Source organism: Molossus molossus, unplaced genomic scaffold, assembly GCF_014108415.1.
Source record: "Molossus molossus isolate mMolMol1 unplaced genomic scaffold, mMolMol1.p scaffold_m16_p_19, whole genome shotgun sequence".
NCBI classification, from domain to species: Eukaryota; Metazoa; Chordata; class Mammalia; order Chiroptera; family Molossidae; genus Molossus; species Molossus molossus.
The window spans coordinates 29,730,236-29,758,185 of NW_023425354.1; the positions used below are offsets into that span (position 1 = coordinate 29,730,236).

The 27,950-nt window shown below is 38.5% G+C and overlaps 1 protein-coding gene and 1 pseudogene across 1 annotated transcript in view; one reads left to right on the plus strand and one right to left on the minus strand.

Moving 5' to 3' along the window:
- The window catches only part of TOP2A (DNA topoisomerase II alpha), a 32,821-nt gene that overhangs the window by 995 nt on the left and 3,876 nt on the right, over positions 1-27,950 (minus strand). The window contains exons 6-34 of the mRNA XM_036268364.1: positions 27,797-27,894; positions 27,372-27,584; positions 26,874-27,047; positions 26,583-26,684; positions 25,896-26,033; positions 23,527-23,665; positions 22,376-22,533; positions 21,310-21,435; positions 20,876-20,986; positions 20,626-20,731; positions 20,429-20,538; positions 20,062-20,154; positions 19,395-19,509; positions 19,170-19,291; positions 17,145-17,293; positions 15,101-15,332; positions 14,777-14,911; positions 14,436-14,636; positions 13,824-14,019; positions 10,100-10,191; positions 9,839-9,997; positions 9,627-9,710; positions 8,614-8,796; positions 7,789-7,879; positions 3,852-4,004; positions 2,052-2,157; positions 1,892-1,935; positions 1,325-1,477; positions 688-887 (exon numbers count right to left, since the gene is read on the minus strand). Of these exons, the coding sequence (XP_036124257.1) occupies positions 688-887; positions 1,325-1,477; positions 1,892-1,935; positions 2,052-2,157; positions 3,852-4,004; positions 7,789-7,879; positions 8,614-8,796; positions 9,627-9,710; positions 9,839-9,997; positions 10,100-10,191; positions 13,824-14,019; positions 14,436-14,636; positions 14,777-14,911; positions 15,101-15,332; positions 17,145-17,293; positions 19,170-19,291; positions 19,395-19,509; positions 20,062-20,154; positions 20,429-20,538; positions 20,626-20,731; positions 20,876-20,986; positions 21,310-21,435; positions 22,376-22,533; positions 23,527-23,665; positions 25,896-26,033; positions 26,583-26,684; positions 26,874-27,047; positions 27,372-27,584; positions 27,797-27,894 (3,983 nt within the window). The remainder of the gene's footprint in view (positions 1-687; positions 888-1,324; positions 1,478-1,891; positions 1,936-2,051; positions 2,158-3,851; positions 4,005-7,788; positions 7,880-8,613; positions 8,797-9,626; positions 9,711-9,838; positions 9,998-10,099; positions 10,192-13,823; positions 14,020-14,435; positions 14,637-14,776; positions 14,912-15,100; positions 15,333-17,144; positions 17,294-19,169; positions 19,292-19,394; positions 19,510-20,061; positions 20,155-20,428; positions 20,539-20,625; positions 20,732-20,875; positions 20,987-21,309; positions 21,436-22,375; positions 22,534-23,526; positions 23,666-25,895; positions 26,034-26,582; positions 26,685-26,873; positions 27,048-27,371; positions 27,585-27,796; positions 27,895-27,950) is intronic.
- LOC118634052 lies at positions 24,698-25,023 on the plus strand (annotated as a pseudogene).

Consider the following 27,950-nt stretch of genomic DNA (forward strand, 5'->3'; position numbering starts at 1 on the left):
ATTTCAATGTAAAAAATATATCAATAGGCTACAATTCAAGTTTTCCACCTTACAATATGTAATAAGAAATAGATCTGCCAGGCCACTGTGGCTCAGTGGACTGAGCATCGTCCCATGGACTGAGGTCCCGGTTAGATAACTGGTCAGGGAATATGCCTGGGTTGTGGGTTGGATCCCCAGTGGGGGTCCTGCAGGAGGCAGCCGACCAATGTTTCTCTCTCACACCGATGTTTCTATCTCTCTCTCTCTAAAATAGATCTAAGGCAACTCTCTCATGGAGTAAGTGGTAACTTTGTTACTAAACTAAATACAGCAAAAGGTAACGAATTATGAGGATTTTAATCTATTTTCTTAAAAATGTGCCAATTACTAAGAGCAAGTTTAGCTATGTTTATTTATTTTTTTGGTTAATCCTCACCTGAGGACATTTTCTCCATTGATTTTCTGAGAGTGGAACGGAGGGAGAGGTAAAGAAAAAAGAGAGAGAAACATCGATTGGTTGCCTCTCGTACGTGCCCTGACCGGGGCCAGGATACAACCTGCAATCCAGGTACGTGTCCTTGACTGGGAATTGAACCCATGACCCTTTGGTGTGCAGGCCAACACTCTAACCACTGAACCACACCAGCCAGGGTATTATGTTTTAAAACACCTACAGCAAAAGGACTGGTTAGGATACACACTCACCTTGCTTGTGACTGCTTTAGAAATCATTTTCTCAAAATTAGAGTCGGAATCATCAGAAGTGGATGGCTTCCTTTTGCGGCGAATCTTGGTTTTGGGGGGATCAGGCTTTTGAGGGGCATCAGAAGTCAAGTCTGGATCCTTTTTGGTTCCTTTTGGTGCAGCCCTTTTTTTGGCACCTGCAGCAGAGGTGGAAGTCTGACCTGCAAGTCAACACAGCCATTCTCAGGGCCACTCTCAGATGAACTGTTTTCATTGGGAACTTTCTTTAGCAACCTGTTGACTGCTTATACTTAACATAGGAAAAGACAATCTACTAGAACTGAAAGTACATCAGAGAATCAGTGTTCTTAGGCATCCATTTAAAAAATAAGTGTGTTTTATCTTAAACATTTACAACTGTGTATAAATCCTGCCCCAGTCATAGAAATGAGCTGGATAATGCCTGGCACTTCGAGAAACATGCTAATTTTAAACCTTTTGACCACCAGTTTTGATTATAAAGATTTAAGAGATTGGATTTACTTTCATTTGGAAAATATTTAATTTCAATACTAATAGTAAAATTTGGGAATAACAAATTAAAATGGACTTGGAGCAACCCCCACGTTACTGACCCATCCCCAAGACTCAGGCTTACTTTTTGCCGCTGTCTTCTTCACTGTCACTTTCTTTTTAGGAGCAGGGTTCACGATTTCTATTTCAACTGGGAAGTCAGCAGCAGGTGAGCTCAGGGAAAGCGGTACATTGTCCTTGGCTTCATCCTTGGCATCATCGACATCAACATCTATGACTACAAAGGAAAAGGGAAACAGTACATAAAAGCAACATAGGAAAAGCCACTTACTGCATTGTCCCTCCTATGAATTCCTATTTAAACACCAAGTCTGTGACTTTCTGGGAACATTTCCAACACACTCTTATAATTTTGTGCTAATTTTTGGCCTCTTCATTAGCAAAAACAGTTATTTTTTTGTATCTCTAGCACCTAGTATAGTACCTGGCAAACACATGATACTTTTAGTACATTAAGTGTAGAACCTATTTATTTGCAAAACTAAAACAAGAGAACAACATCAATGTAATGGTAACTAGAACCCACATTTAATTTCAAAGGCAGGCTTGGCTAATGTAGTCGGGATTAGGACCCAGGTGGGTCTAGGCCCCAGTAGGGCAGACAGCTCACTATTTTTACTTTAATACATACCTGACGTGGTGCTCTTCTGTGGCTTCGGGTCCTTGTTTGTACGTCTAGAATAAAAAACATTACATCCTGACAACCAACTCTAAATGTGTCAAACAACAAAGAATATATCATTAGCTAGTAAAATAATCATGTTAAAATCCTTATTCGAGAAGATACATACTTTGGGGGAATTTTGGTCTTCACTGGACTGGCATCTTCATCTTCACTGTTATCAACATCTGAGAAATCCTCATCTGAATCCAAATCTATTGTGAATTTGGTTTTTGCTATTAAGAACATACGAAGAGGATAATATTTAATCCACAAATTGATTTAATATTTCATGAAGATTTAAGCTTCAGTTTAATGTCCTAAAAGATGCTTTACTTTTTTGAGTACATAATTTTTATTATGAACCAGGTCACGCACGTCGTCTTTTCTGGCAGAATCTTGAGCCACAGAAGCAAACAGGAGAAACATAAATCAAGGAATATATTGTCCTTGTTTCAACCTTTAATATGACTTCTTTCCCCCATTTCTTCCAGTCTGTTGTTACCTTATATTACCTCGTTCTATAGAACCCTTCTCCCCCTTTAGGTTAAGGTCTTGCCTCACACTATACTACCATTTAAATGGATAAGTAGCACCTGGCAGGTGTAGCTCAGTGGACTGAGCATCATCCCATGGACTGCAAAGGTCCTGGTTCAGTTCCCAGTCAGGGCACATGCCCAGGTCCCGGGCTCGATCCCAAGTGAGGGGTATGCAGGAGGCAGTCGATTGATGTTTCTCTCTCTCTCTCCCCCCCTTCCTTTCTCTCTAAAAAATCAATAAAAACATATTTTAAAAAATGGACAAGTAGCTTCCTTTTAAAAGCTACATTACTTAAAACCTGCATTAAAAAAAAAGAAAAAAGCCCTGGCCAGTTTGGCTCAGCGGTTAGAGCGTCGGCCTGTGGTCCGGAGAGACCCGGGTTCGGTTCCCGCTGAGGGCATGTACCTCGGTTGCAGTTTGTCCCCGGCCCTGGTTGGTCGTGCGGGTGGCAGCCACTCGATGTGTCCCTTCACGTCGATGTTTCTCTCTCTCTCTCTCCCTCCCACTCTATCTGTACAAAAAATGGAAAAAATATCCTCAGGTGAGGATTAAAAAAAAAAAAAAGAAAAAAGAAAACCTGCATTTAATCAAGTTTTAGAAAACAGTATCATAAGTTTTCTACTTTATTGAATAGAGGTACCACAATGAAACAGGTATGACTTTTTTCTTAAGTCTGTCCTAGCCCTGGCCGGTTTTGCTCAGTGGTTAGAGCGTCGGCCTGCGGTCCAGAGAGACCCGGGTTAGGTTCCCGCTAAGGGTATGTACCGTGGTTGCAGTTTGTCCCTGGCCCTGGTTGGGCCATGTGGGAGGCAGCCACTCGATGTGTCCCTTTCACATCGGTTTCTCTCTCTCTCTTCCTCTCTTTCCCTCCCACTCTATCTGAACAAAAAATGAAAAAATGTCCTCGGGTGAGGATTTAAAAAACAAAGTCTGTCCTGCCCTCACTTGAGGGCCACAAGATAAATATAATCAAATGCAATTTCATATCAGGCAAGGAAACAGATCAGGAGTTATAATGCCCACGTTTACCTTTACGCGAAGTATTTATTTATTTATTTTTAAAACTTATCTTTATTGTTTTTTGTTTTTTTTTTTGTTATTTTTTTGGTACATGCCCCCAGCAGGAACCGAACCCTGTACTCTCTGGTCCGCAGGCCAATGCTCCAACCACTGAGCAAAACAAGTCAGGGCTGAAGTATTTATTCTTATAAATAATTGATGTTTACCTCATCAACTCCAATAAAATCTAAAATCATTGTGATGCTTTAGTTTTTAAGAAAATTAATATAATTACTGCTCTAAGATATAACAACTTCTGGAATTAAGTGCCCTAAATATATTCGCCATTCAAATCTCTTAATATATCTACATGCTCGTTAGGTTTTCTTACTTGCTGCTCTTCGTGGTTCTACTTCCCGTGGAGGGACATCAAAATCACTTTCATTACCGCTCATATCTGATTCCGAATCAGACCAAGGGCTTCTCTTCTTTCCTTTTTTGATTGGTTTAAATGGCAATGTACTTTGTTTCTTTGCCTTGGTACCTGGAAGGGAGATAGAGGATGGTCTTGTTAAAAATTTTGTTTTAAACAGGGAACCAATATGACCAGATTTGCCTTTGAAAAAGGTTCTCTCAGATTGAAGAGTGGAGATCAGAAAGGAGCAAGAATAGCTGCAAGATCAACAGATTACTGCTTAAGTCAAGAAAAAGGAGATAATTCAAAAAGAAAAGAATGGCTAGGACTGATCTGGCCAGTGTGGCTTAGCAGTTAGAACACTGGCTCTCAGACCAAAGGGTCGCAAGTTCAATTCCCAGTCAAGGTCACGTACCTGGGTTGCAGGCTCAATCCCTGGTCCTGGTCAGGGTTGTACAGGAGGCAACCAACCTCAATGTGTAGAGACATACTGATGTTTCTCTCTCTCTCTCTTCCTCCCCTTCCCTCCCACTCTCTCTAAAAAACAATAGAAAAATATTCTCAGATGAGGATTAACAAAACAAAAGAAATGACTGGGACATTTAATGTCTGAGTTAGGTGGTTTAATGTTGCTAAGTCTTGTTAATTCTTTCCCCCAAATGTCTCACCCATTCTTTGCTCTTTATTTTCATTATCTTGGCCAACAAAGGTTATTGTTTTGATACAGTCCTTTCTTCATATATATATATATATATATATATATATTTTTTAATATGTTTTTATGGACTTTAGAGAGAGAGGGAGAGAGAGATAGAAACATTGATGAGAGGGACACATCGATTGGCTGCACACTATCAAGAAAATGAAAAGCCAATCCACAGAATGGCAGAAAATATTTGAGAATCATATATTTGAGAATGGACAGGCATCTAGAATATATAAAGAACACTTATAACTAACTCAACAATAAAAAGACAACTCAAGCCCTGGCCGGTTTGGCTCAGCGGTTAGAGCATCGGCCTGGGGACCAGAGAGTCCCGGGTTCAGTTCCTGCTAAGGGTACGTACCTCAGTTGCAGTTTGTCCTCGGCCCTGGTTGGGGTCGTGTGGGTGGCAACTACTCAATGCATCTGTCTCACATCGATGTTTCTCTCTCTCCCTCCCTCTCTCCCTCACGCTCTATCTGAAGATAAACGCAAAAATGTTCTCGGGTGAGGATAAAAAAACAAAAGACAAACAAAAAAAACACAACTCAATTAAAAAATGGGCAAAGGATATGAATAGACATTTCTCCAAAGAAATATAAATGGCCAATAAGCACATGCAAAGATGCTCAACATCATTAGCCAATAGGAAAATGTAAACCCTAAGCACAATGAGATACCACTTTATATCTACTAGGATGGCTAGAATGAAAAAGAAAGACAATTAACAAGTGTTGGTGAGGATGCAGGAAAAATGCTGGTGGGAATGTAAAATTCCAGCTGCTTTGGAAACAGTGTAGCAGATCCTCAGGAGGATGTCACAGAAAAATCATATGACCCAGCAATTCTACTCCTGGGTATCTATCTACCCAAGAGAAATGAAAACATACATTTACACAAAAACTTAAACATGAAAATTCCTAAATAGCATTATTCACAATAGTCAACAAACTGAAACAACCCAAATACCTATCAACTGATGAACAAATAAAAAAATATGTGTATCCCTATAATGAAATATTATTTGGCAATAAAAAAGAATGAAGCGCCCTGGCCGGTTTGGCTCAGCCGTTACAGCGTTGGCCTGCGGTCTAGAGAGATCTGGGTTCGGTTCCCACTAAGGGCACGTACCTCTGTTGCAGTTTGTCCCCGGCCCTGGTTGAGTTGTGCGGGTGGCAACCACTTAATGTGTCCCTTTCCTGTCGATGTTTCTCTCTCTCTCTCTCCCTCCCACTCTATCTGAACAAAATATCGAAAAATGTCCTCAGGTGAGGATAAAAAAAAAAAAATGAAGCACTGATATGTTACTACGTGGATGACCCTGGAAAACATTATGCTAAGTGAAAGAAACCAGACACAGAAGACCACATATATGATTTCTATTTATATGAAACATCTAGAACAGGCAAATCCAGATAAAGAAATAGATTAACGGTTACCTAGGGTAAGAGGAACTGGGAGGAAATGAAGAGTGACCATTAAATGGGCACAGTGTTTTTTTTGGGGGGCAAGATACTGTTCTAAAACTGTGGAGAATATGAAAATCATTAATTGGTCCTTTCTTTTATTTCTTTTTAAATCCTCACCTGAGGATATTTTTCCATTTATCTTCAGATAGAGTGGGAAGTGGGGGGAGAGAGAGAGAGAGAGAGAGAGAGAGAGAGAGAGAGAGAGAGAGAGACATCAATTGGTTGCCTCCCGCACAACCCTAAGCCAGGCTGAGGACTGAACTGCAACCCAGGCCCTTGACTGGAATTGAACCCGTGACTCTTTGGTCTGCAGGTCAAAGCTCTAACCGCTGAGCCATACCAGAATGGGCTCTTTTTTATCTTTTTTTTTTTTTAAGATTTTTCTTTATTGATTTTAGAGAGGAAGAGAGAGAGAGATAGAAACATCAGTGAGAGAGAACATCAACTGGCCACCTCTTACATGCCTCCCAATGGGGATTTGGCCTACAACCTGGGCATGTGCCCTGACCGGGAATCGAAATGGCGACCTCTTGGTCCATGGGTCGACATTCAACCACTAAGCTACACCGGCTGGGCTCTTTTTTATCTTTAAAAAATATAGTTTACTGATTTTTAGAGAGAGGACGGGAGAAGAAACATTGATCACTAACTCCTGCCTGCCCCCTAATGGGGATTGAGCCTCCAACTCAGGCACGTGCCCTTACTAGGAAATGAACCAGCAAGCTCTTGGTGCACAGGACAGTGCCCAACCAATTAAGCCACATCGGCCAGGGCTAATCAGCCCACTTTAAATGGGTGAATTTGGTATGTGACTATCCTAATGAGGAAGTTAAAAAAAGTAGATACTCACCCTGGCCGGTTTGGCTCAGTGGTTAAAAGTGTTAGCCTGGGTCCTGGCCGGTTTGGCTCAGCGGTTAGAGCGTCGGCCTGTGGTCCAGAGAGACCCGGGTTCGGTTTCCGCTAAGGGCACATACCTCGGTTGCCGTTTGTCCCCGGCCCTGGTCGGTCATGTGGGTGGCAGCCACTCGATGTGTTCCTTTCACATCGATGTTTCTCTCTCTCTCTCTGTTCCTCTCTCCCTCCCATTCTACCTGAACAAAAGATGGAAAAATGTTCTCGGATGAGGATAAAATAAAAAAGAGTGTTAGCCCGAGGACCAAAGAGTTTGATTCCAGTCAAGGGTATGTAGCTTGGTTGTAGTTCAATCCCCAGCCCTGGTCAGGGTCATGTGGGAGGCAACCAATTGATGTGTCTCTCTCACATCAATGTTTCTCTTTCTCTCTTTCTCTCCCCACCTGCTCCATCTGAAAATCAATGGAAAAATACCCTTGGGTGAAGATTAAAAAAAAAAGTAGATACCCAGTAAAGGCATAATAAAATGGTTAATAAAATTGTTAATCCTATTTAATCTCCTGAGTATTAACTATATCCAAGGCATGGTGTTAAATTCTAGAGATAATACAAACACAACTAAGATGTGGTCATTGTCCTCAGCTTTTAACTGGCTAAAAAAAGAAATCTAATAAGTTGAGTTTGTTTTCTTTGGATCCCAACTGAGGAATTCAAGTTGCCACATTAATAAAATATTTCATTACAAAATGATCTCTACTCAAACCAAACCCCAAGGACAGTATTAGGGAGGTTATAGTTCTCCTTCATGTTACTCAACAGAAATTTATTGAGTATCTATGTGGAAACTTTATCTCAACTCTACAACATTTTCCTTAAAATGTTTTAATACCTGCTTCTCTTTTCTGTTTCTTCTCTAATCTTTGTTTTAGGCCATCTGGTTCCACACTGTCCTCTTGAGGGCTTCCTTCAATATTTTCATTCTAAAAGATAGCAAGATAAAAATGGTCAAGTTCTGCCAACTTTTATTATGTACTTGGAATAATATATGGTCAAATATACAAATATATATCTGGTCAAAGAGTGATTTTTTTCCCCTTTGGGTTCTGGTTAAGAGCTCTGAATAAAGGTACAGGTATGACTTCTTCAAGGCATTTAAACATTAAAAAAAAAAAATCAGGCTCACAAGAAAGGAATGTTATGCCCTGCCTGGGTAACTCAGTTGGTTAGAGTGTTGTCCCAATATGCCAAGGTTGTGGGTTCAATCCCTGGCCAGGGCACTTACAAAAAATCAACCAATGAATGCATAAATAATTGGCACCAAAAAAAAAAAAATATCGATGTTTCTCTCATGCTCCTTTCCTCTTTCTCAAATCAATAAATTTTTTTAAAAAGGAAAGAAAAGAGCCTGGGCAGTGTTGCTCAGTGGTTGAGTGGCGACCTATGCATCAAGAGGTTGCTGGTTCAATTCCCAGTCAGGGCACATGCCCTCGTTTCAGGCTTGATCCCCAGTAGGGGGGCGTGCAGAAGGCAGCCAAAAGATGTTGATGCTTCTCTCTCATGGATGTTTCTATCTCTCTCTCTCTAAAAAAAAGGAATGTTATGATTAGATATAGGATAAATTCCAAACTATAGGAGTAGAAAATTTATAATTTGTTCAATTTTATGTGGAAATAAGCTTAAGTATGTTATGTATAATGTTTTCAAGAGTTATTACCTTAATTTTCCTTTTAATTTTCTTTTCTGCCTCTGCTTTCATCTCTATGGTCACTCGGGGAATGACTCTTTTTCCACTTGGAGAAGGCAAAACTTCAGCCAATTGTGTTTTTTTCCCCTTTGCTCTCCCCCCTTTCCCAGGAAGTCCTACTTGTTCATCTTGCTTTTCCTTGGCTTCAACAGCCTAAAAAAGGGATAGAAGAAAGCAAGTTCATAACTTAACAAAGACATTACATCTTTATAGAGACAGCATAAAAGGCAACAGTTAAATCGATTTCAATTTGTAATATCTTTAAGATAAATTTGTGATAACTTATTCCATAACAAAGCATACCACCATTATAGTGATGATATAAATAAGATACACTTTGAACAGTGTGGAGACAGAGGATTGAGTTCTACTTTTGATTTTACCACTAAATCTTTCTGAGGTTAAAAAGGGAAACTAAGTTAGGGATAAAATATATATACGTACATACATACATATTTGTAAATTCAAATAAAAAATAGGTAATGTACACTTATCCAATACACTGATTATAAGTTGGACATCATACTGAAGTGCAATAATATAAATCTGCACGTTAATCCTTTTAGCTTAATTTATGAAATGCTTTTTCTTATGTTAAAATAATGTTGCAAAACCAAATTAGTGAAATCAATAGGATCTTCTGAAACTACTGATTAGCTAGCCCTGAAGATAAACTGGGTTGAGTTGATCTTCTTTCACATTTAAATTCTCTTATCTTCTTAGTCCCAACAGGTCAAAAATATACTCCCCTCCTTTCTTCTTTTTGTCCAAAAACGTCCAGGTTAGTATGTTTCCTGGCATCATTCACTTTATTCTAACTAGTTTTAAATAATTTGTTCTTTTATGTGTTATTTTGGAATATTTCCTTATGCCTCCATATTCTTTCTATTGCCAATTATGAAATTTCTTGATAAAGAGGTATATTGCTAAAATCTATTATTTCATTAATAAAAATTCTAACATGGGCATTATAAACTACACACCTCCAGCTCTTCAATAAAAGCGGCCAAGTCTTCTTTCCACAAATCTGATGGACTTTTTCTCTTTAATGTTTCCAATTCTTGCTCCTTCATAAGATAGTTAGAAAATTAAGAGTTAATTTATGTGCATAAATAGCATTTTCATGAAGCACACAATTAAGTTTTTACCTTCACAGTTAAAACAAAGCAACATGCACCATCCATCAACCACTCACTTTTTCATTTCTTAGTCTGCACAGTTCATCCTTCTTTTCTTTGGTTAGATACCAAAGAGGCATATCAAGAAGGTAGTTGAAAGTTGGTCCAGTTACAGCATCACTCTTTTCAGTTTCCTTTTCATTGTCACTCTCTTCATTTTCTTCTTCCTCTGGAACCTATGGCAGGAGTGAAAATGTAGTTTTAATAGGAAACGTGAAACACAGACATTAGATCATACAGTCTTTAAGGATATAAAAAAATGCTAACTGAGAAATTACCTTTTGCTGGGCTTCTTTCCAAGCCTTCACAGGATCAGAATCATATCCCCTCTGAATCAAAACTTTAATTAATTCTTTCTTAGGCTTATTTTCTATTGAAAAAAAACAAACAGAAGTAATGGTTGGTTTTGAGTAATATTTTAGGAAGCAATAAGGTTTTACCATATTAATTCAAAAGATTAAAACTGGAAATTAGTAAACTGGTTTTGTCTTGCATAAACTTGTACATCCTGGTATATACAGTTGACCCCTGAACAGTGTGAGGGGTTAAAAACACCGACCTCCTGAATAGTTGATAATTTCCATATAAACTGATTCCCCCAAAACTTAATTATTAATAGCCTACTGTTGACTTGGAAGCCTTACCAAGAATATAAAGTCAATTAACACACACACACATATATATATATATATATATATATATATATATATATATATATATATATTTTTTTATCCTCACCCGAGGACATTTTTCCATATTTTGTTCAGATAGAGTGGGAGGGAGGGAGAGAGAGATAGAGAGAAGCATTGACGTGAAAGGGACACATCAAGTGGTTGCCACCCGCAGGGCCGGGGACAAACTGCAACCAAGGTACGTGCCCTTAGCGGAAACCGAACCCTGGTCTCTCTGGACCGCAGGCCTACGCTCTACCGCTGAGCCAAACCGGCCAGGGCAATTAACACATATTTTATATGTATTATATAATACATTCTTATAAGTAAATCACAAGGTTCATCTACAAGTGTTTTCAAATTGTCACAAATCTCCAAAAAAGTTTAATATAATTTATTGCAAAAAGTCCGCGTATGCCCTGGTCGGTTTGGCTCAGCGGTTAGAGTCAGCTCATGGACAAGAGTCCTGGGTTCGGTTCCCACTAAGGGCATGTACCTCGGTTGGGTTGCAGTTTGTCCCCAGCCCTGGTTGGGGTCGTGTGGGTGGCAACCACTCCATATGTCTCTCTCACGTGGATGTTTCTCTCTCTCTCCCTCCCTCCCTCCTGCTCTATCTGAAGATAAATGCAAAAAAGTCCTCAGGTGAGGATTAAAAAAAAGAAAAAGAAAAAAGTCCGTGTATAAGTGGACTGGCACAGTTCAAATCTGTATGGCTCAGTTGGTTGGGTCATCATCCTGTACACCAAAAATGTTGCAAGTTCAATCCCCAGTTGGTGTGTGTATGGGAGGCAACCAATCAATGCTGTTTCTCTCTCTAAAAATCAATAAAAAAGCTCTAGCTGGCTCAGCGGTTAGAGCGTCGGCCCATGGACCAATGAGTCACAGGTTTAATTCCAGTCGAGGGCACATAATGGTTGCGGTTTGTCCTGGGTTGTGTGGAAGGCAACCGCTTGATGTGTTTCTCTCACATCAACGTTTCTCTCTCCCACTCTATCTGAAGATAAAATAGAAAAAAAATATCCTCGGGTGGAGGATAAAAAAACAAACAAACAAAAAAAAAAAACAATAAAAACATGTCCTCAAGTGAGGATGAAAAAAACAAACCCTCCTCCACCCTGTGCTGTTGTTTAGGGGTCAGCTGTAGTTAAATATTCTCCCTAAACCAGAGATTTTCAACCTTTCCCATCTCACAGCACAGATAAACTAATTATTAAAATTCTGCAGCACATCAAAAAACATATTTTATGCTGATCTGACAAAAAATAGGTATTATTTTGATTCATTCACACTGGACAGCTATTGTGTTGGCTGTTGTCATTTTTTAATTTGACAATCTAAGGGAAAAGAGGTCAGTGCTCCTGACTACATAGTCAGGTATTGCATGTTTTAAAAATTCTTGCAGCACACACTGGTTGAAAATCGCTGTCCTAAAACCATTGACAAATGTAAATTACCACAAGAGGGCAGTCAAATCATATGAAGTTAGCATCTAATCATAAATTAACAAAAGATAATCCAAACCTTTATTTCTGGTCTCTACCTCAATTATACGCCCTGATTTTTTTTTTTTAAATCCTCACCCAAGGACATTTTTCCATTTTTTGTTCAGATAGAGTGAGAGGGAGAGAGAGGAAGAGAGAGAGAAACATCAACGTGAAAGGGACACATCGAGTGGCTGCCACCCGCACGACCCAACCAGGGCCGGGGACAAACTGCAACAAAGGTACATGCCCTTAGCGGAAAACTGAACCCAGGTCTCTCTGGACCGCAGGTCAACGCTCTGCTGAGCCAAACCGGCCAGGGCTACACCCCGATTTTTAAAAATTTCACTATTTAATTGGGCAAATTTTTAGTGTGACCACCCAAACATTGATTTTTCCCCCCATGTTGCATTTGTTCCCATTTTCTTAAAAAAACATATTTTTGAATTTACTGATTTTAGAGGGAGAGAGAAAAACATCATTTTGTTGTTCCACCTATCCATGCATTCATTGGTTAATTCTTGTGTGTGCCCTGACTGGAGATCGAACCTGCAACCTTGGCGTATTGGTAAGATGCTCTAACCAACAAAGTTACCCTGCCAGGGCTCCTTCCCTTTTTCTACAGAACTTCTCTTCTATATTTACAGTAGTTAAAACAACCATTACTTTTTGTTTTTCTTTGAGTCATGTCCAATATTACTCATTTAAACCTTGCCTTTAGCAATAATAGCTGTGAAATTAAGGGGTTGATATGCTAGTGTTATTTTTTAAAATATGCATGAAATTGAACAGGTAACAATTTAAACATTTTTGTGTGCCACCAGGAAATTTTCCTGTTATCATGAGTGGAACTTGTGTTGTCACGTTTTTGGGACTTGCTACTATAACCCTAGTAGCATGAGTTAGTTGCCCAGCTTTTCTAGTTAGCCCTGGCCAGAACTGAGCTGTCTTTCTTTTTTTTGTTTAGTTAATCCTCACTCGAGGATATTTTTTCATTGATTTTTTTTAGATAGAGTGGAATGGAGGGAGGGAAAGGGAGAAAGAAACATTGATGTGAAAGAGACACATTGATTGGTTGCCTCCCACACGACCTTGACTGAGGCTGGGATTGAAACTGCAACCCAGGTATGTGCCCTCGACCAGGAATCAAACCCACGACCCTTCGGTTCATGGGCTAATGCTCTAACCACTGAGTAAAACTGGCCAGGGCTGAGCTGTCTTGGTCACTTAAAACCCTGACTTGGTTGCTTCTACAATGTCTTTTTTTTAATTGAGAGAGGAATGGGGAAAGAGAGAGAAACATCAATTAGTTGCCTCCCACATGTACGTTGACCAGGATCGACCCTGCAGCCTGGGCAAGTTTCTGATTGGGAATCGAATTCGCCACCTTTTGGTGTGTGGGGGACAATGCTCCAAACAACTTAGCCACGCTGGCCAGGGCTAGAACATCTTTTAAAAAGAACCCACAGTCCCTAAAACATGACTCTTTCAGGCTTGAATACACAATTTACTTAAAATAGGAGTCATTTATAATCTTACTCCCAGCCCTTTATTTTCTATTAGACTTTTCTTTTGATCAATCAGTTTACATAGGAACCTCTTCTAGCTCTCCGTTTTTTAAAAATGTCAACTAAATCCTGTCTTCTCAAGATGCTCAATCTAGGAAAACCATGTCTTTCAAACTTTTTATAAAACACCAAATGAAGTATTTCAAAGAAACACCCATTTAGGTAGTAGCTGAACTAAATGGATTTTGCCTCCCTCCCAACCATTACTCTCACCAAAACTGTTTAAAGGAAGTATGGCACAACTGTAACTTAGTACAGGCAGTTATTATTTCAAAGACATACCAATGATTATTTTGCCATCTATTTTCTCTAAGATAAAGCGTGCCTGATTGTTCAGTTTAGCAGATTCAGCACCAAGCATTCCTAGAAGCCATTCTTTTCTTAATCCATAATATTTAAGCCTGAGTTCAAAGAAGTCTCTTAGAACATCAAGCACTGTGTCATATTTCTTTAAACAGCCTACATGGTCAAAAAGCACCTGGAAAAGAAAAACAAGAAGAGATAAATTGGCTAAACTTTAATAGTTTTAGAGAAATGACTTTATTCTTTCAAAATATAAAAGTAGCCTATAATTTCCTTTTTTTTAAATCCTCACCTGAGGACATTTTTCCATTTTTTGTTCAGATAGAGCGGGAGGGAGAGAGATGAAGAGAGAGAAACATCGACGTGAAGGGACACATCGAGTGGCTGCCACCCATACGACCAACCAGGGCCGGGACAAACTGCAACCGAGTTACGTACCCTTAGCGGGAACCGAACCCGGGTCTCTCTGTACCATAGGCCAAAGCTCCAACCGCTGAGCCAAACCGGCCAGGGCTATAATTTCCTTTTAAAATTAATATTAATCCTATCAGTATAAATGGAAACATATGTATCTCATAAGATAAGACATACCATAGAGTTACATGTGAGACTAGTTTGGAGTTTGAAGACTTTGTGTAGTCCAGCTCTCTCAGCCTCTGCCAGTTTTTCTTCAGTCATCTTCACAACGAACTTCACAGTGGTGTCTGTATGGTATTCCCTATAATCTGTTATGAGAGGAGGCGTCTTCTCAGTGCCATTCAACATGGGTTCTAGAACCTGTTCTTTGTATGTCTAGAGAAATAAAGAATCCTTTTGTAAGTATCTAAAACATCGGCTCCTGAACATTCAACAAGCATTATTACAAAAAGTGTTTCTGCTGATTACAAAGTAAATTAAAATAAAAAATTTAAAAAAAATCCACAATTACTTACCTGGGTCCATGTTCTGATGGGAAGTTCTGAGATTTCAATGGTTGTGGAATTCAGAATAGCCACTTCACCACTAATCACATACTGATTTGGAGCCAGCTCTTCAATAGTACCCTTGAAGTTCTTATAACTTGGGAGCTAAATTGGCATTTTAAAAAAGAATGTTTTTTAAATGTGACATGAAAAACAGAAGTCACAATACCATTAAACAATAAACCTAAATTTAAATGTGAAGTAAATTGTATATTTATATCCTCTTTAACCATATAGTTTACCAAATTAAATCCAGAGGAAAATTAATGTTCCTAATACACACAAAATAGTTACCATTGGCAAAGGTTCTTCTCCATCCATCAAACGCCTGATGTTATTCACAACTTCACGAATATCAAAGTTGGGGATTTTGCAGGACCACCCAGTACCAATTCCTTCAGCACCGTTTATCAGCACCATGGGTATAATAGGAATGTACCATTCAGGCTCCACACGTTGATTGTCATCATATAAGAACTTTAATGTGTGATCATCTTTTGGTGGAAATAACAATCGAGCCAAAGGACTGAAGAAAATAATCAAAGAATGTTATTTTACCAAGATACTGGCTTTGATATTTAACATTCATGAAAAAGACATGTATTATCTCCTATCTATACATGTTACCTTGGCTTTATTTGCTGACTAATATTCACTTAACAATATTTATTGAGCATTTTCTATGTGCCAGGCACTGCAGACATAGTCTCAGCTTCCAAGGAGCTCACATTCTATCATAGAAAGCTAGACAACAAACTTACATTTTGTCAGGTGGTACAATAAATGCTAAGAAGAAAAATAAAGTAGATAAGAGTGATTGAAGGGGTGCTAAGAAATGGCAGGTGCTTTCTGATAGATTACATTTGAGCAGAAAATAAATTGAGAGAATGAGCCCTGAGGTTATCTGCAGAAAGAGTATTGCAAGCAAGAGGGACCAGTAAGTAAAAGGCCCTGAAGAGGGAGTGTGCTTGGCATGTATAAAGAAGCCAGGTGTGTTTTGAGCAGAGAAAATATGAGATGGAATAAAAATATATGGGAAGTGGGTACATAGACCATGTAAGGTCTGGTTGGCTAAACTAGGGCTTTAGATTTTATTCTAAATGAGGCCTCTAAATGAACCACTGACCTATTTTTTTTTTTTAAACTAGCTCTCCTAAGAAAAAGGATGGTAGGCTAAATAATAATTGTTTAGATGAATGGTGTGGCTTAGTATTTTTCAATGCAGAGCCCATAGGATTTGAAGATGGATTGAACACAAGAGTGGAGAAAGGAAGTCAAAGGTGACTGACTTCAAGGTGTTTAGCCTGAGAATTAGAAGGATGACATTCCATTTACTGAAACAGGATTTTGTTTTAGACTTATGTTTGAGATACTTACTAAATCTAAGTGGTAAATGTTAAGAGGATAGTCAGACATAAAAGTTTAGAGTCAGGGCTGGAGTTATGAGACTGAATGGATGAGGTATCACCCATAAATGGGAACTGAGAGGAGGTAGTGGGAAAAGATCCAATGAAGGAGGTATGAGGCAGGTCAGTATTTAGAGGTTAGGAAGATGAGAAAAACCCAGTGAAAAGACTAATAAGGTGGTGAACCAACAGTCTTGTGTTTTAGAGGCCAAATAAAGTTTCATGGAGGATAGAATGATTAACTGGAAGGCAGCTATGCTCACCACTATACCACCGACGCTGGAATGATTAACTGTATCCAGTGCTGCTGGAAGGCTGAATAAGATGACAGCTGAAAATTGACCATTCATAATGTACTTTACATAGACTCATAAAGGAAGTATGATTTCAAGTTGGTATTTAGGAAGAATCAAGGTCTTTATTCTGACCCAAATTCTGCAGCAGGGTTTCTCAAACTCGGCACTACTGACATCTTGGGTCACATTATTCTCTGTTGTGGGGGGCTGTCCTATGCATTGCGAGGTGTTTAGTGGTATCCCTGGCTGGTGCCTATTAGATGCCAGTAGCATGGCTCCCCTAGTTATGACAATCAAAAATGTTGCCAGGCATTGCTACATGTCACCTGGGAGGCAAAATCAAAACCACTCTCTATATAAAGAAAAGAAAATATAACAAACGGAAGTGAAAACATTTATAGTTTGGCAAGGAAACAATACTTCTAAGGGATAAAAGGCTATGACTATCAAAGTGAAATAGAATTTTGTCTTTCTGCTCATTGCAAAGAATAGCATAATTAAGTTTTCATGAATTAGTTTAAAAAAATTAATATTCTAACTATCCGCATCAAAAGCACATTTCCTGATTAGGTGAATTTATGTTTTTTGGTCAAAATTGGAAATGGCAGTCTACTAGAAATTGAAAGCATTACTCACCTGAGCATTGTGAAGATGTATCGAGGACTAGCAGAATCCTTGCCACCATGCAACCTGGTACCAAACTGACCAATGGGCTGCAAGAGGTTCAGATTATTGCTACCCACAAAATTCTGAGCCAAATTGATAATGGTCATCATTAGTGACATCTGGGGAAGGAAAAGATTTGTAAATTTGGCTTTTAATAATATATACCCATTATTATGACTAAACCTTACTATTACTGAGTTTTCCCAGATATATACATGGAAAATGTAGTGCTTTAACCCAAGACTTAGAGCTTCAAGTTCAGAGCTCTTGCCTTTCAATAATCTAAATCAAGTCCTTGAAGGCATAGCTCCTTTCTTCACCCAAAGCAGAATAAACAATTTTCTACTTTAAGTTACAACACTTTGCTCATTTCTACTCTAGCATGTATAACTTTATCCTATAGTTTTGTGTGTGTGTGTGTGTGTGTGTGTGTGTATGGTGTCCCTCTTGGTTAAACTGTGATTATACCTTGAAGATAAAAAATATAGTTGACTTATCTTTGTGTACCTGGTACATGGTAAGCATTCAACAAATCATGAACATTTACTGGGTACCCACTATATTTTAATGGACAGCAACAAGCAAGACAATCATTACATTTATTGAAATTTTTTTCATTATTGATTTTAGAGAGAGAGGAAGGGAGAGGGAACATCGATGAGAGAACATCGATTAGCCGCCTCCTGCATGCCCCCCACTGGGGATTTGGCCCACAACCTGGGCATGTGCCCTGACCGGGAATCGAACTGGTGATCTCTTGGTGAATGGGTCAATGCTCAATCACTGAGCCATACCAGCCGGGCGACAATCACTACATTTAAAGTTTTAGAAACTTATAGGTAACCTAGTTCTTTAAAACATAATGAATGTTGCCCTGGCCAATTTGGCTCAGTGGTTGGAGTGACAGCCTGCGGACTAGAGAGTCCCGGGTTTGGTTCCCGGTTGGGGCACGTACCAAAAAACAAAAACATAATGAATGCAAAAAAGCAGTTTAATTGCAAAATAAAAAAGGACTATGTTTGTGTAAAGTCAAACAATTAAGACATATATAAATTAGAAAGTTGCCCTTTCCAATTCCCAGAGATAACAAAAGTCAGTAATTTGGAACACAAATGTTCTAGACGTTTCGCTTTAAGTACTGTTCTGACTCCATTTTCTCCACCTGACAATAGAACATGGATATTTCTTCAATGTTAGTACACAAAGATTTACTTCAGTTATATCACTGATTCCATGCATAGATGTGTCACAATTTAACATCAAAGTTATAATAAACATCTTTGAACATGGATCCTTGCAGACTTATGAGTATTCTTTTTTTTTTTTAATCCTCACCTGAGGAAATTTTTCCATTTTTTGTACAGATAGAGTGGGAGGGAGAGAGAGGAAGAGATATAGAGAGAGAAACATCGATGTGAAAGGGACACATCGAGTGGCTGCCACCGCATGACCAACCAGGGTCGGGGACAAACTGCAACCAAGGTACGTACCCTTAGCGGGAACCAAACCAGGGTCTTTCATCGATGCTCTAACCGCTGAGCCAAACCGGCCAGGGCTTTTTTTTTTTAATCCTCACCCGAGGACATTTTTTCCATTTTTTGTACAGAGTGGGAGGGAGAGAGAGGAAGAGAGAGAGAGGGAAATAACGGTGTGAAAGGGACACATCGAGTGGCTGCCACCCGCACGACCAACCAGGGCCGGGGACAAACTGCAACCGAGGTACATGCCCTTAGCGGGAACCGAACCCGGTTCTCTCCGGACTGCAGGCGGACGCTCTAACCGCTGACCCAAACTGGCCAGGGCGACTTATGAGTATTCTTATAGAAATAGATGTGTTAGGTCAAAGTGTAAACACATATCTAGTCTGATTTCACCAAACTGTTCTCTACTATGACTGACTGTACAAGCTTATATTCTCACTAAGTGTTTGGAGAATGATTTTGCAGGTATTTCTGCTATAATGCTTTCTGGAAACATTATAGATTGTGTGTTTACCTCACCATGATGATAAGAGGACATCTCAGCCACTGACCCAGCTAACTGGGCAACCTTCACCTCTCGCTTGTCATTTCGTTTGAAACACGTAAATAAAACCTTTCTCTGACCTGGTTTCAAACCTTCAAAAGGAAAGAAGCACACATATTAGCATCCTCAATTTAACCATTTCTGGGCATTGATTTCTATATTATGATAAAAACAGACTAAAAAACTGGAACTCACCATCCACCATAGATGGGATAGATCTCTCATTATCAGAATTTGAGAACAGGATAAGCTCCTTGTTTATGAAGTCATTGTATGTCAGATATGTGGTAGTTTGCCCATACAAGTAATCCTGAGGGACCAAAGAGAGCATTACATGATCTGGTTTAAAATAACAAAACAAAGAAACCTTTCAGTAAATTTAGGGTGGTAATTAAGTCCCTCAAAAATTTAGAAGTATTTTTAAAAATATATATATTTATTGATTTTGGAAAGAGAGGACGGGAGAAGGGAGAGAGGAGGGAGAGTGAAGGGAGGGGGAGAGAGACGGAGAGAGAGAGCTTGGTTGCCTCCCACATGCAACCTGACCAGGGATCGAACCGGTGACCTTTTGGTGCAAAGGAAGACACTAGACCAACTGAGCCATACTAGCCAGAGCAGAAGTATTTTCTTTTAAAGATAAAGCAAATTTAATTGCTGCACAATTAGGCAAAAAGTGCACTGTCTTTGTAATTTCCTTTATGCCCAATATATTTATGCAGCAGTCTAAATAAAAATAAGAATATTTATATAGCTATCGATTATTACACTTTTTACTGAAATAACTCAGTAACTTAAATTTGTTATATCAATCCTAAAAGGCCAGTACATAGTACATTTTGTGGGATATACTTAAAAGTTTTACCTCAGGAAGACCAAGTAACTTCCGTTGTCTTCTATCCTCCATGAAATGAGTTAACCATTCCTTTCGATCATCTATCTGTTTTTTGCTAAAGGCCTACAAATTAGCAGATGAAAAAGATGTCACTGTTACTAATAGGATTCAAAATAACTCTTGTTAAAGAGTTAAAACAACAAAATAAAAACTAAAACAACAAAAACTCAGTTTTCTAAAATATCTGGTCCCTTTCTCTGGGATATGCTTACTAAAAACAAAAACGTTCTAGTCTATAAAACATTCTATTATATAAAAACTTAAATGTTTCAAATGTCTAGCCAAGAAACAGATTTATAAAACTAGAATGTAGGTATGAAATACAATTTAAACTTACCAGACTGATTGCGGCATCATCTTCGGGACCAGAATATTTGAATTGGATACGATGTCTTTTCATATCTGCAAAGTATTCTTTAGCTTCTTTTGATGTGCTGGTGCCCAAACCTACACAACCAATAATACCAAGTCACTCCATATAATCTTTTATAGTGGTATATTATAAAATGAGATGGTCTGAGTTTCATTACAAACCTTTGTAATACTTGACTTTCCATTTTTTATGATTTGGGGTAGAATTCTTCCATTCATCAAATTCAGGAAGACTATAGAAAGCCATTTCTTGCTTGTTTTTAGACACCTGTGGTAAAGAACACACAGCTGTGGCTTTGCACAGTGCTGGTTCTCCTATGTACCATCCTACTTCACTAGGGTTATGTGTGTATCAAGGTTTGTAAAGTAGGGCCTTAAAATATCCATTATAGTATCTTAGAAGTTAATATACCTTTACAATGGGAGTGATAAATTCCTCCAGAAAACGATGTCGCAGAAGAGAGGGCCAGTTGTGATGGATAAAATTAATCAGCAAGCCTTTGATATGGGAACCATCTTGGTCCTAGAAATATTTGGAAGGCCAGACACAGAATTGTTTAGAAACTAAAAAATTATGATTGAAATACTGGTAATTTCTCAATTTTTTCCCCCATGGGGATTAATAAAAAGAGGCTATTCAAATATTTAAAGAATATTCAAATCCAGACTCTTGTATATGTAATGGACATGTGATATAAACATAATACTGTATCTGCTTAGATATTGATTAGAGATAATGACTAAAGCTCTAAGTTAAGTCATTTCCTTTCATGGCAGAAAAGCAATGCAACAATAAGACAGGTTTAATTTATTGTAAGTCTAAAGTCTCTGAAAAGCAAATCTGACCTGATCTGTCATAATCATTATCTTCCCATAACGAAGAGTCTTCAGTGAGTCTTCATCTTCATAGTTTTTCTTGTACTGAAGACCCACAATCTTTATGATATTGTTAATTTCGGCATTTTCCATTATCTAAAATGTACACATATTGTTTATAAATTTAAAAAGAACAAAAAAAATACAATGGTATAATGTTGCTTGATTTTCTTGAGCTCTAGTATTTTGAGTAATTATTAGCCTATACTTTAGTAAGTCAGAAAGATCTATTAAGACATGCTAAAGATCTAGCTGAGTGGTTCAGTGGTTGGAGCGTCGTCCCATACACCAAAAGGTTGCAGGTTCGATTCCCAGTTAGGGCACATACATAGGTTATGAGTTCTATGTATCCAAATTTATTAAAATAACAACAAACTATCTAAAATATATATATATATAGCCCTGGCCGGTTTGGCTCAGCGGTTAGAGTGTCAGCCTGGGATCCAGAGAGACCCGGGTTCGGTTCCTGCTAAGGGGGCGTACCTCGGTTGCAGTTTGTCTCCAGGCCCTGGTTGGCTGTGTGGGTGGCAGCCACTCAGTGTGTCCCTTTCATGTTGATGTTTCTCTCTCTCTCTCTCTCTCCTCTCTCTTCCTCCCACTCTATCTGAACAAAAAATGAAAGAAAAAAAAAAGTCCTCAGGTGAGGATAAAAACATAATAAATAAATAATATATATATGTATATATATATTTTTAATCCTCACCCGAGGACATTTTTGCATTTATCTTCCGATAGAGCGGGAGGGAGAGAGGGAGGGAGAGAGAGGGAGAGAAACATCGATGTGAGAGAGACACATCAGTTGGCTACCACCCACACGACCCCAACCGGGGCTGGGGACAAACTGCAACTGAGGGACATGCCCTTAGCGAAAAACCGAACCTGGGACTCTGATCCATGGGCCGATGCTCTAAGCGCTGAGCCAAACCAATCAGGGCTAAAATATATTTTTAAATGCTCAAGAAGGGAATGAAACACAAGCAAGAAGTCCTGCATTATAAAACTAGATAGAGATTTTAAAGACAGTTTTATATTCTACCTGTTTATGAGAAGCTTCTCGAACATTGAGCATTTTTCCTCTAAGAGGGAAAACCCCATATTTGTCTCTCCCAACCACACCAAGGCCTGAAACAGCTAAGGTTTTAGCTGAGTCTCCTTCAGTTAGAATAAGTGTACAGTCAGTAGAGTTTCGGCCCCCTAAAATAGAAATACACAAATTATTGGCACATTTAGTTCAACCTCAAATACTAACTCAGACATGCCATTAATAGCTTTGTGATAAAACCCAAGAAGTTTATAATTTATAACAAGCTGGCTTAAGAGTAAAATGGAACTAAGATATATATTTTAGCTAAAGTTCATAGTAAATAAAAGCCTTAGTTTCTTAGGCTAAGTTCTCATTTTATACTATTGCTGAACATTCATTTGATCATATTATATAAAAAAATATTTATTAATGATGGGGTTCATTACATATTACTCCAAAATATAGCACCTTGGCATACTGAACATTTTAAGCTAAAGGAGTTTTAGAAAATGGTAGAAGTAGGATGGTCTCTCTGACCTCACCCCTCAGCCTTCTTCCCTGAAGCAGGTCATTAAGACTCACTGTGAGAGATGCCTTCCATACAGCAGAGGAAAAGAACAGTCTTAGATTCAAGATGGAGAGACACTGAGAAGAATATGAGTGACCAGGCCATTGACCTTCCCAGGTATATTACACTTGGCTCATACTCTTTGCTTATATCTTTCTATGGCTTTCCACTCTTCATCAAACCTAGCATAACCCAGGTTTAACTATTTCACTGGGACTTCATTTCTTCCTGTGTCATGTAAAATTTACATTAAATTAATCTGTATGATTCTCTCCTGTTAACCTGTCTTCATTAGTTTAATCTTCAGACCCAGCCAGGAACCTAAGAGGGTCCAGGAAAACTTTTTTCTCTCCAATAGATCAATATGTAAACATTCTTGTTCTGCACCCCCAAACAACCATCTCAACATTATTGATAACAACCCAAAACTGGAAATTACCTAAATATTTAATAAGAAGGAATCCACTGATTTTTAACAGAGTAAAAATTTTCCTTTGATATTAACTGTCAAAGAAAAAATGCTTACGATATGCTGTTACTGAATAAAACAAATAACAACTATAAGATTTAAAGTTTGGAAACATTAGATGTATACCTGCATCATTGGCATCATCAAGTTTGGGAATTCCCTTGATTCTGTTATGTTTTACAGATGAACACTTCTTGTTTAACTGGATCTGAGCCTTAAACTTCACCCAGTTTAGTATGCTTTCTACAATACCACAGCCAATTGCCTGAAAATGAGAAGATTCATGTTAGGGAAGAAGACTTCTGTCATAAATGTAGAATATAAATGATTTTCCGTCAAAATAATTCAAAGATTGAAAAGAAATAGAAATATGATTTCTGGATAGAGGGTGGCACATCTTCCCGTCTCAGGTTATCACTGAGGAAGCTGGTTCCTTTGGTTCATTCATTCAATAAATATTTACTGACTACACATTTATATTATGCCAGACACTGAGCTACATGTTAAAAATCTAGTAGTTAAAACAAATTAGACATGGTTCTTGTCCTATTGGAGTTTAATATACAACAAAGATGAGACAGAAATAAAGTGAGAAATCATAAGTGTAACAAGTGTTATGGATAAGTGATAAATGTGCTACATATACTAGTGTATGTTCAGTGTTATACTGGAACAAACTTAGTGGGGGAGAAGGGTTTTCCCGAGGAAACGAAACTGAAGACCTAAAGCAGTTAACCAGATTTAAGGCATTCCAAGGTAAGAGATAAGCATCTGAAAAGTTATGAGAAGAGTATTGGGTTTTTCAATAATTTAAAGCCAGTAGGACTGAAGATTAGGTAGGAAAAAGTGGCCCCGAGATAAGGAAGGAGATGGTAGGGTCTCGTAGACCAAATAAGGGAATTTGGACTTTTTCTAAGAGTGTAAATCACTGAAAGACTTCCAAAAGAGAGTGAAGACAAATGTGTGCTTTATTTATTTATTTTTTAAGTAAGTCTTTATTGATTTTTTTAGAGATGAAGAGAGAGATAGAAACATCAATGTGAGAGAGAAACATGGATCGGCTGCCTCCTGCACACCCACTAGTGGGGACTGAGCCTGCAACCTGGGCATGTGCCCTCACATGGAATCTAACCAGGACCTCTCAGTCCATGGGACAATGCTCAATCCAGAGCCACACTGGCCAGGCAAAAAATGTGTGCTCTAACACAAAGATTACTCAAGAGCATTACAAAGAAAGGATTGAAATTATGTTAAGAACCTATTAAGGGTTGGGGCACAGAGTGTCCATCCCGGAGCCATGGCCCACTTCATGCGGAACTTCACGGAGAAGGCCCCCTGTGCTGGTCAACGCTGCTGTGACTTACTTGAACCCTCGACTGGCCACATTTTGGCACTATGCCAAGGTGGAGCTGATTCCACCCACCCCAGCTGAGATCCCTGCAGCTATTCAGAGCTTGAAAAAGATAGTCAGTAGTGCTCAGACTGGCAGCTTCAAACAGCTCACAGTGAAGCAAGCTCTGCTGAATGGTCTGGTGGCCACTGAGGTGTAGATGTGGTTTTATATCGGTGAGATCATAGGCAAGCGTGGCATCATTGGCTATAACGTCTAAAGACCAGTCTTTAACATCTGTTCCTTTTTGGTTTATAATTTGAATGTTCTTGGACCATGAAAGATTACAGGGTATTTGAATAAAAAAAGATATGTCCAAAAAAAAAGAACCTATTAAGAAAAAGGATAATGGAAGGCTACTGAGATATCCAAGAGATGATTCTTTTTTTTTTAAATCCTCACCCGAGGGCATTCTTTCATTTTTTGTTCAGGTAGAGTGGGAGGGAGAGAGAGGAAGAGAGAGAGAGAAACATCGATGTGAAAGGGACATATCGAGTGGCTGCCACCCCGCACAACCAACCAGGGCCAGAGACAAACTGCAACCGAGGCATGCGCCCTTAGCGGGAACCAAACTGGGTCTCTCTAGACCGCAGGCCGACGCTCTCACTGCCAAACCAAACCGGCCAGGGCCAAGAGATGATTCTTATTGAATTAGAGAGGAGTGGAGATAAAGAGAAGACTCCCAGCTTTCTTGTTTAAGCAACCTAGTGGTTGGTTGGGGCCTTTTTACTAAGCTAGTAAATAGTTTTGTTTTTGGAGTATGGGGGACTTCCTTGTATGAAGATCAGTAAGTATGGAGAGAACAATCCAAAACAATTGAGTTTTGGATGTGTGACTAAGAGCAACTTTAGGCATTCAATATTTGGTAAGTAGTTAGATGGGCCACATTCAGAAGTGAATCTAAACTGAATGGTGATATGAAATGGGGGAATATAGACATATAGGTAGTAAGTAAGGCTCCAGAAAGTAAGGCAAAAACTGTTTTTTTTTAATCTCCTTTTTAGAGTGAAAAAACATATAGGAGGAATCTTTGTTCTGCAGAGCTGAGAAGGGCAATGGAAAATAAAGCAAGGTGCTTCTATTTTTTTTATTTCTAAGTACTCACAGCTTTGATGAATTTTTCACTTAATTGACATGTTGATCCAAAACTCTTGACTTGTAAAGTCATGTTTTCTTTTGTCTGAGAGTCAAAGGTTGGGTTTTCAATTAAGGCATTCACAAAAATCCACATGTGATTTTTCACCTGCAGTAAAAATTGGTATTAAATCACTAAAAACTTATTCATGCTTTATTTTTATTTACTTATATATTTTTTTATCCTCACCCGAGGATATTTTTCTACTTATCTTCAGATAGAGTGGGGGGGGGGACGGACGGACAGACGGACATTGAGGTCAGAGAGATACATTGACTAGTTGCCCTGCCCTTGACCAGAATTGAACCTGCAACTCTTTGGTCCACGGATCAATGCTCTAACCACGTAGCAAACCGGCCAAGGCTTATTTACTTTTTAAATATGTTTTTATTGACTTCAAAGAAAGAGAAAGGGAGAGGGAGGGAGGGAGAAAGATGGATGAAAGAAAAACACTGATTAGCCGCTTCCCACACGCCCCCTACTGGGGACCAATCCAAATTCCAGGCATGTGCCCTGATGGGGAATCAAACCAGGACCTTCCCAGTCCATGGGATGATGCTCAATCCACCAAGTCACACCAGCCAGGTAACTCATGCTTTTTAATAGCCTTTCTCTTCCTTGACTTTGGAAAAAGAAAACTATGCCAAAATACAATACCTGATGTGCTTTTACTGCAACACCACCCTTGTTCTTCTTCTTTACAACATCAACAAGTTTAGCCACAATCTGATCAGCTACATAATCAACATGTCTGCCACCCTAATGAGGAAAAATACCTGATTGTAAAGCTCATTAACTTCAAAATTACAATAATCAAACGTAAAAAAGTCTAATTTAGCTTATTTTATTCCAAGGTAGCCAAATAGCCAAGTTTATTTTATATATTAAAAACATTGAGAACACATGTGAAAATATAAATCATGATTAATAATTCAAGAATAAAATTACCTTGGAAGTAGCAATGCTGTTGACAAAGCTAATTTGTTGAAAGCCTTTTTCACTCATTGTTAAACATACTTCCCACCTGTGGTTTACTTGTTCATGGATAATTTTCAATGGATTGCCAGTTTCATCCACTTTATCCTTCAAATACATATCCACATAGCTACGGAATCCTTTCACCTGTACAGGAATTAAAATGGTACAAAAAATATATACAGAGTAGATTGAATAATAGACTAAAAAGATTTTTCAGAACTAATGAAATGGTTGTTCAGTGATGGGTATAAAACGATCATTAAAGAACACAAAAGGATTTATTTAGGTGTTTCTTTGAGAAAGAAATATTCTTTTGTAAGCTTAAAATGAGCTGATTAAAAAGTGTGGTATAGAGTTTTCTTTTCAGGATCATATCTGAAAAGTGTTAAGAAAAACATATGAGAGGAAAGAAAATCAATTTGCCTTTGACAGTGACCACAAATTCCCTCATTACCAGGAAATACTTACTGGCAGCTTATTTCCATTGAGAAAGACTTTGACATCTTTAGTGGATCCAGCAATATCATATGCTCTTCTAACCATTAGTGCAACAATATCTTTGTCTAGGCTTTGCATTTTAAACTTAGACAAATCAGGCTTGAAGGTAATACATGTATAATCTTCTCCATTAAAGGGCTTGAGTTCCATCTCACCAGCTCTCCCCATGTTATCCATCCATGTCTATGGAAGTAAAGAATAGGAAAGATGGAAAGTTCGGAGTCATTTTACAAACAAGCTAAAGCTAAATAAAATAAATTTATAAGTCCTTAAAAAATAACCAAATATATGTTCTTAAATAATTTTCCATGTTTTAATAGATTATAAATCAAGTCAGACATGAATGCCATTATAAATTGCTATAGTCAAGGCACAAGATAAAACTATTTACTTGCCTGTTTGAACATTTTCTTGTATTCTCTACTGGCTGTTTCCACAGTAAATTTGGTACTGAATATGTTACACAATTTGGCTCCGTAGCCATTTCGACCACCTGGGCAAATAAATATAAAATACTATTTGTTATCTCATGAACAGCTTTTATTTCTT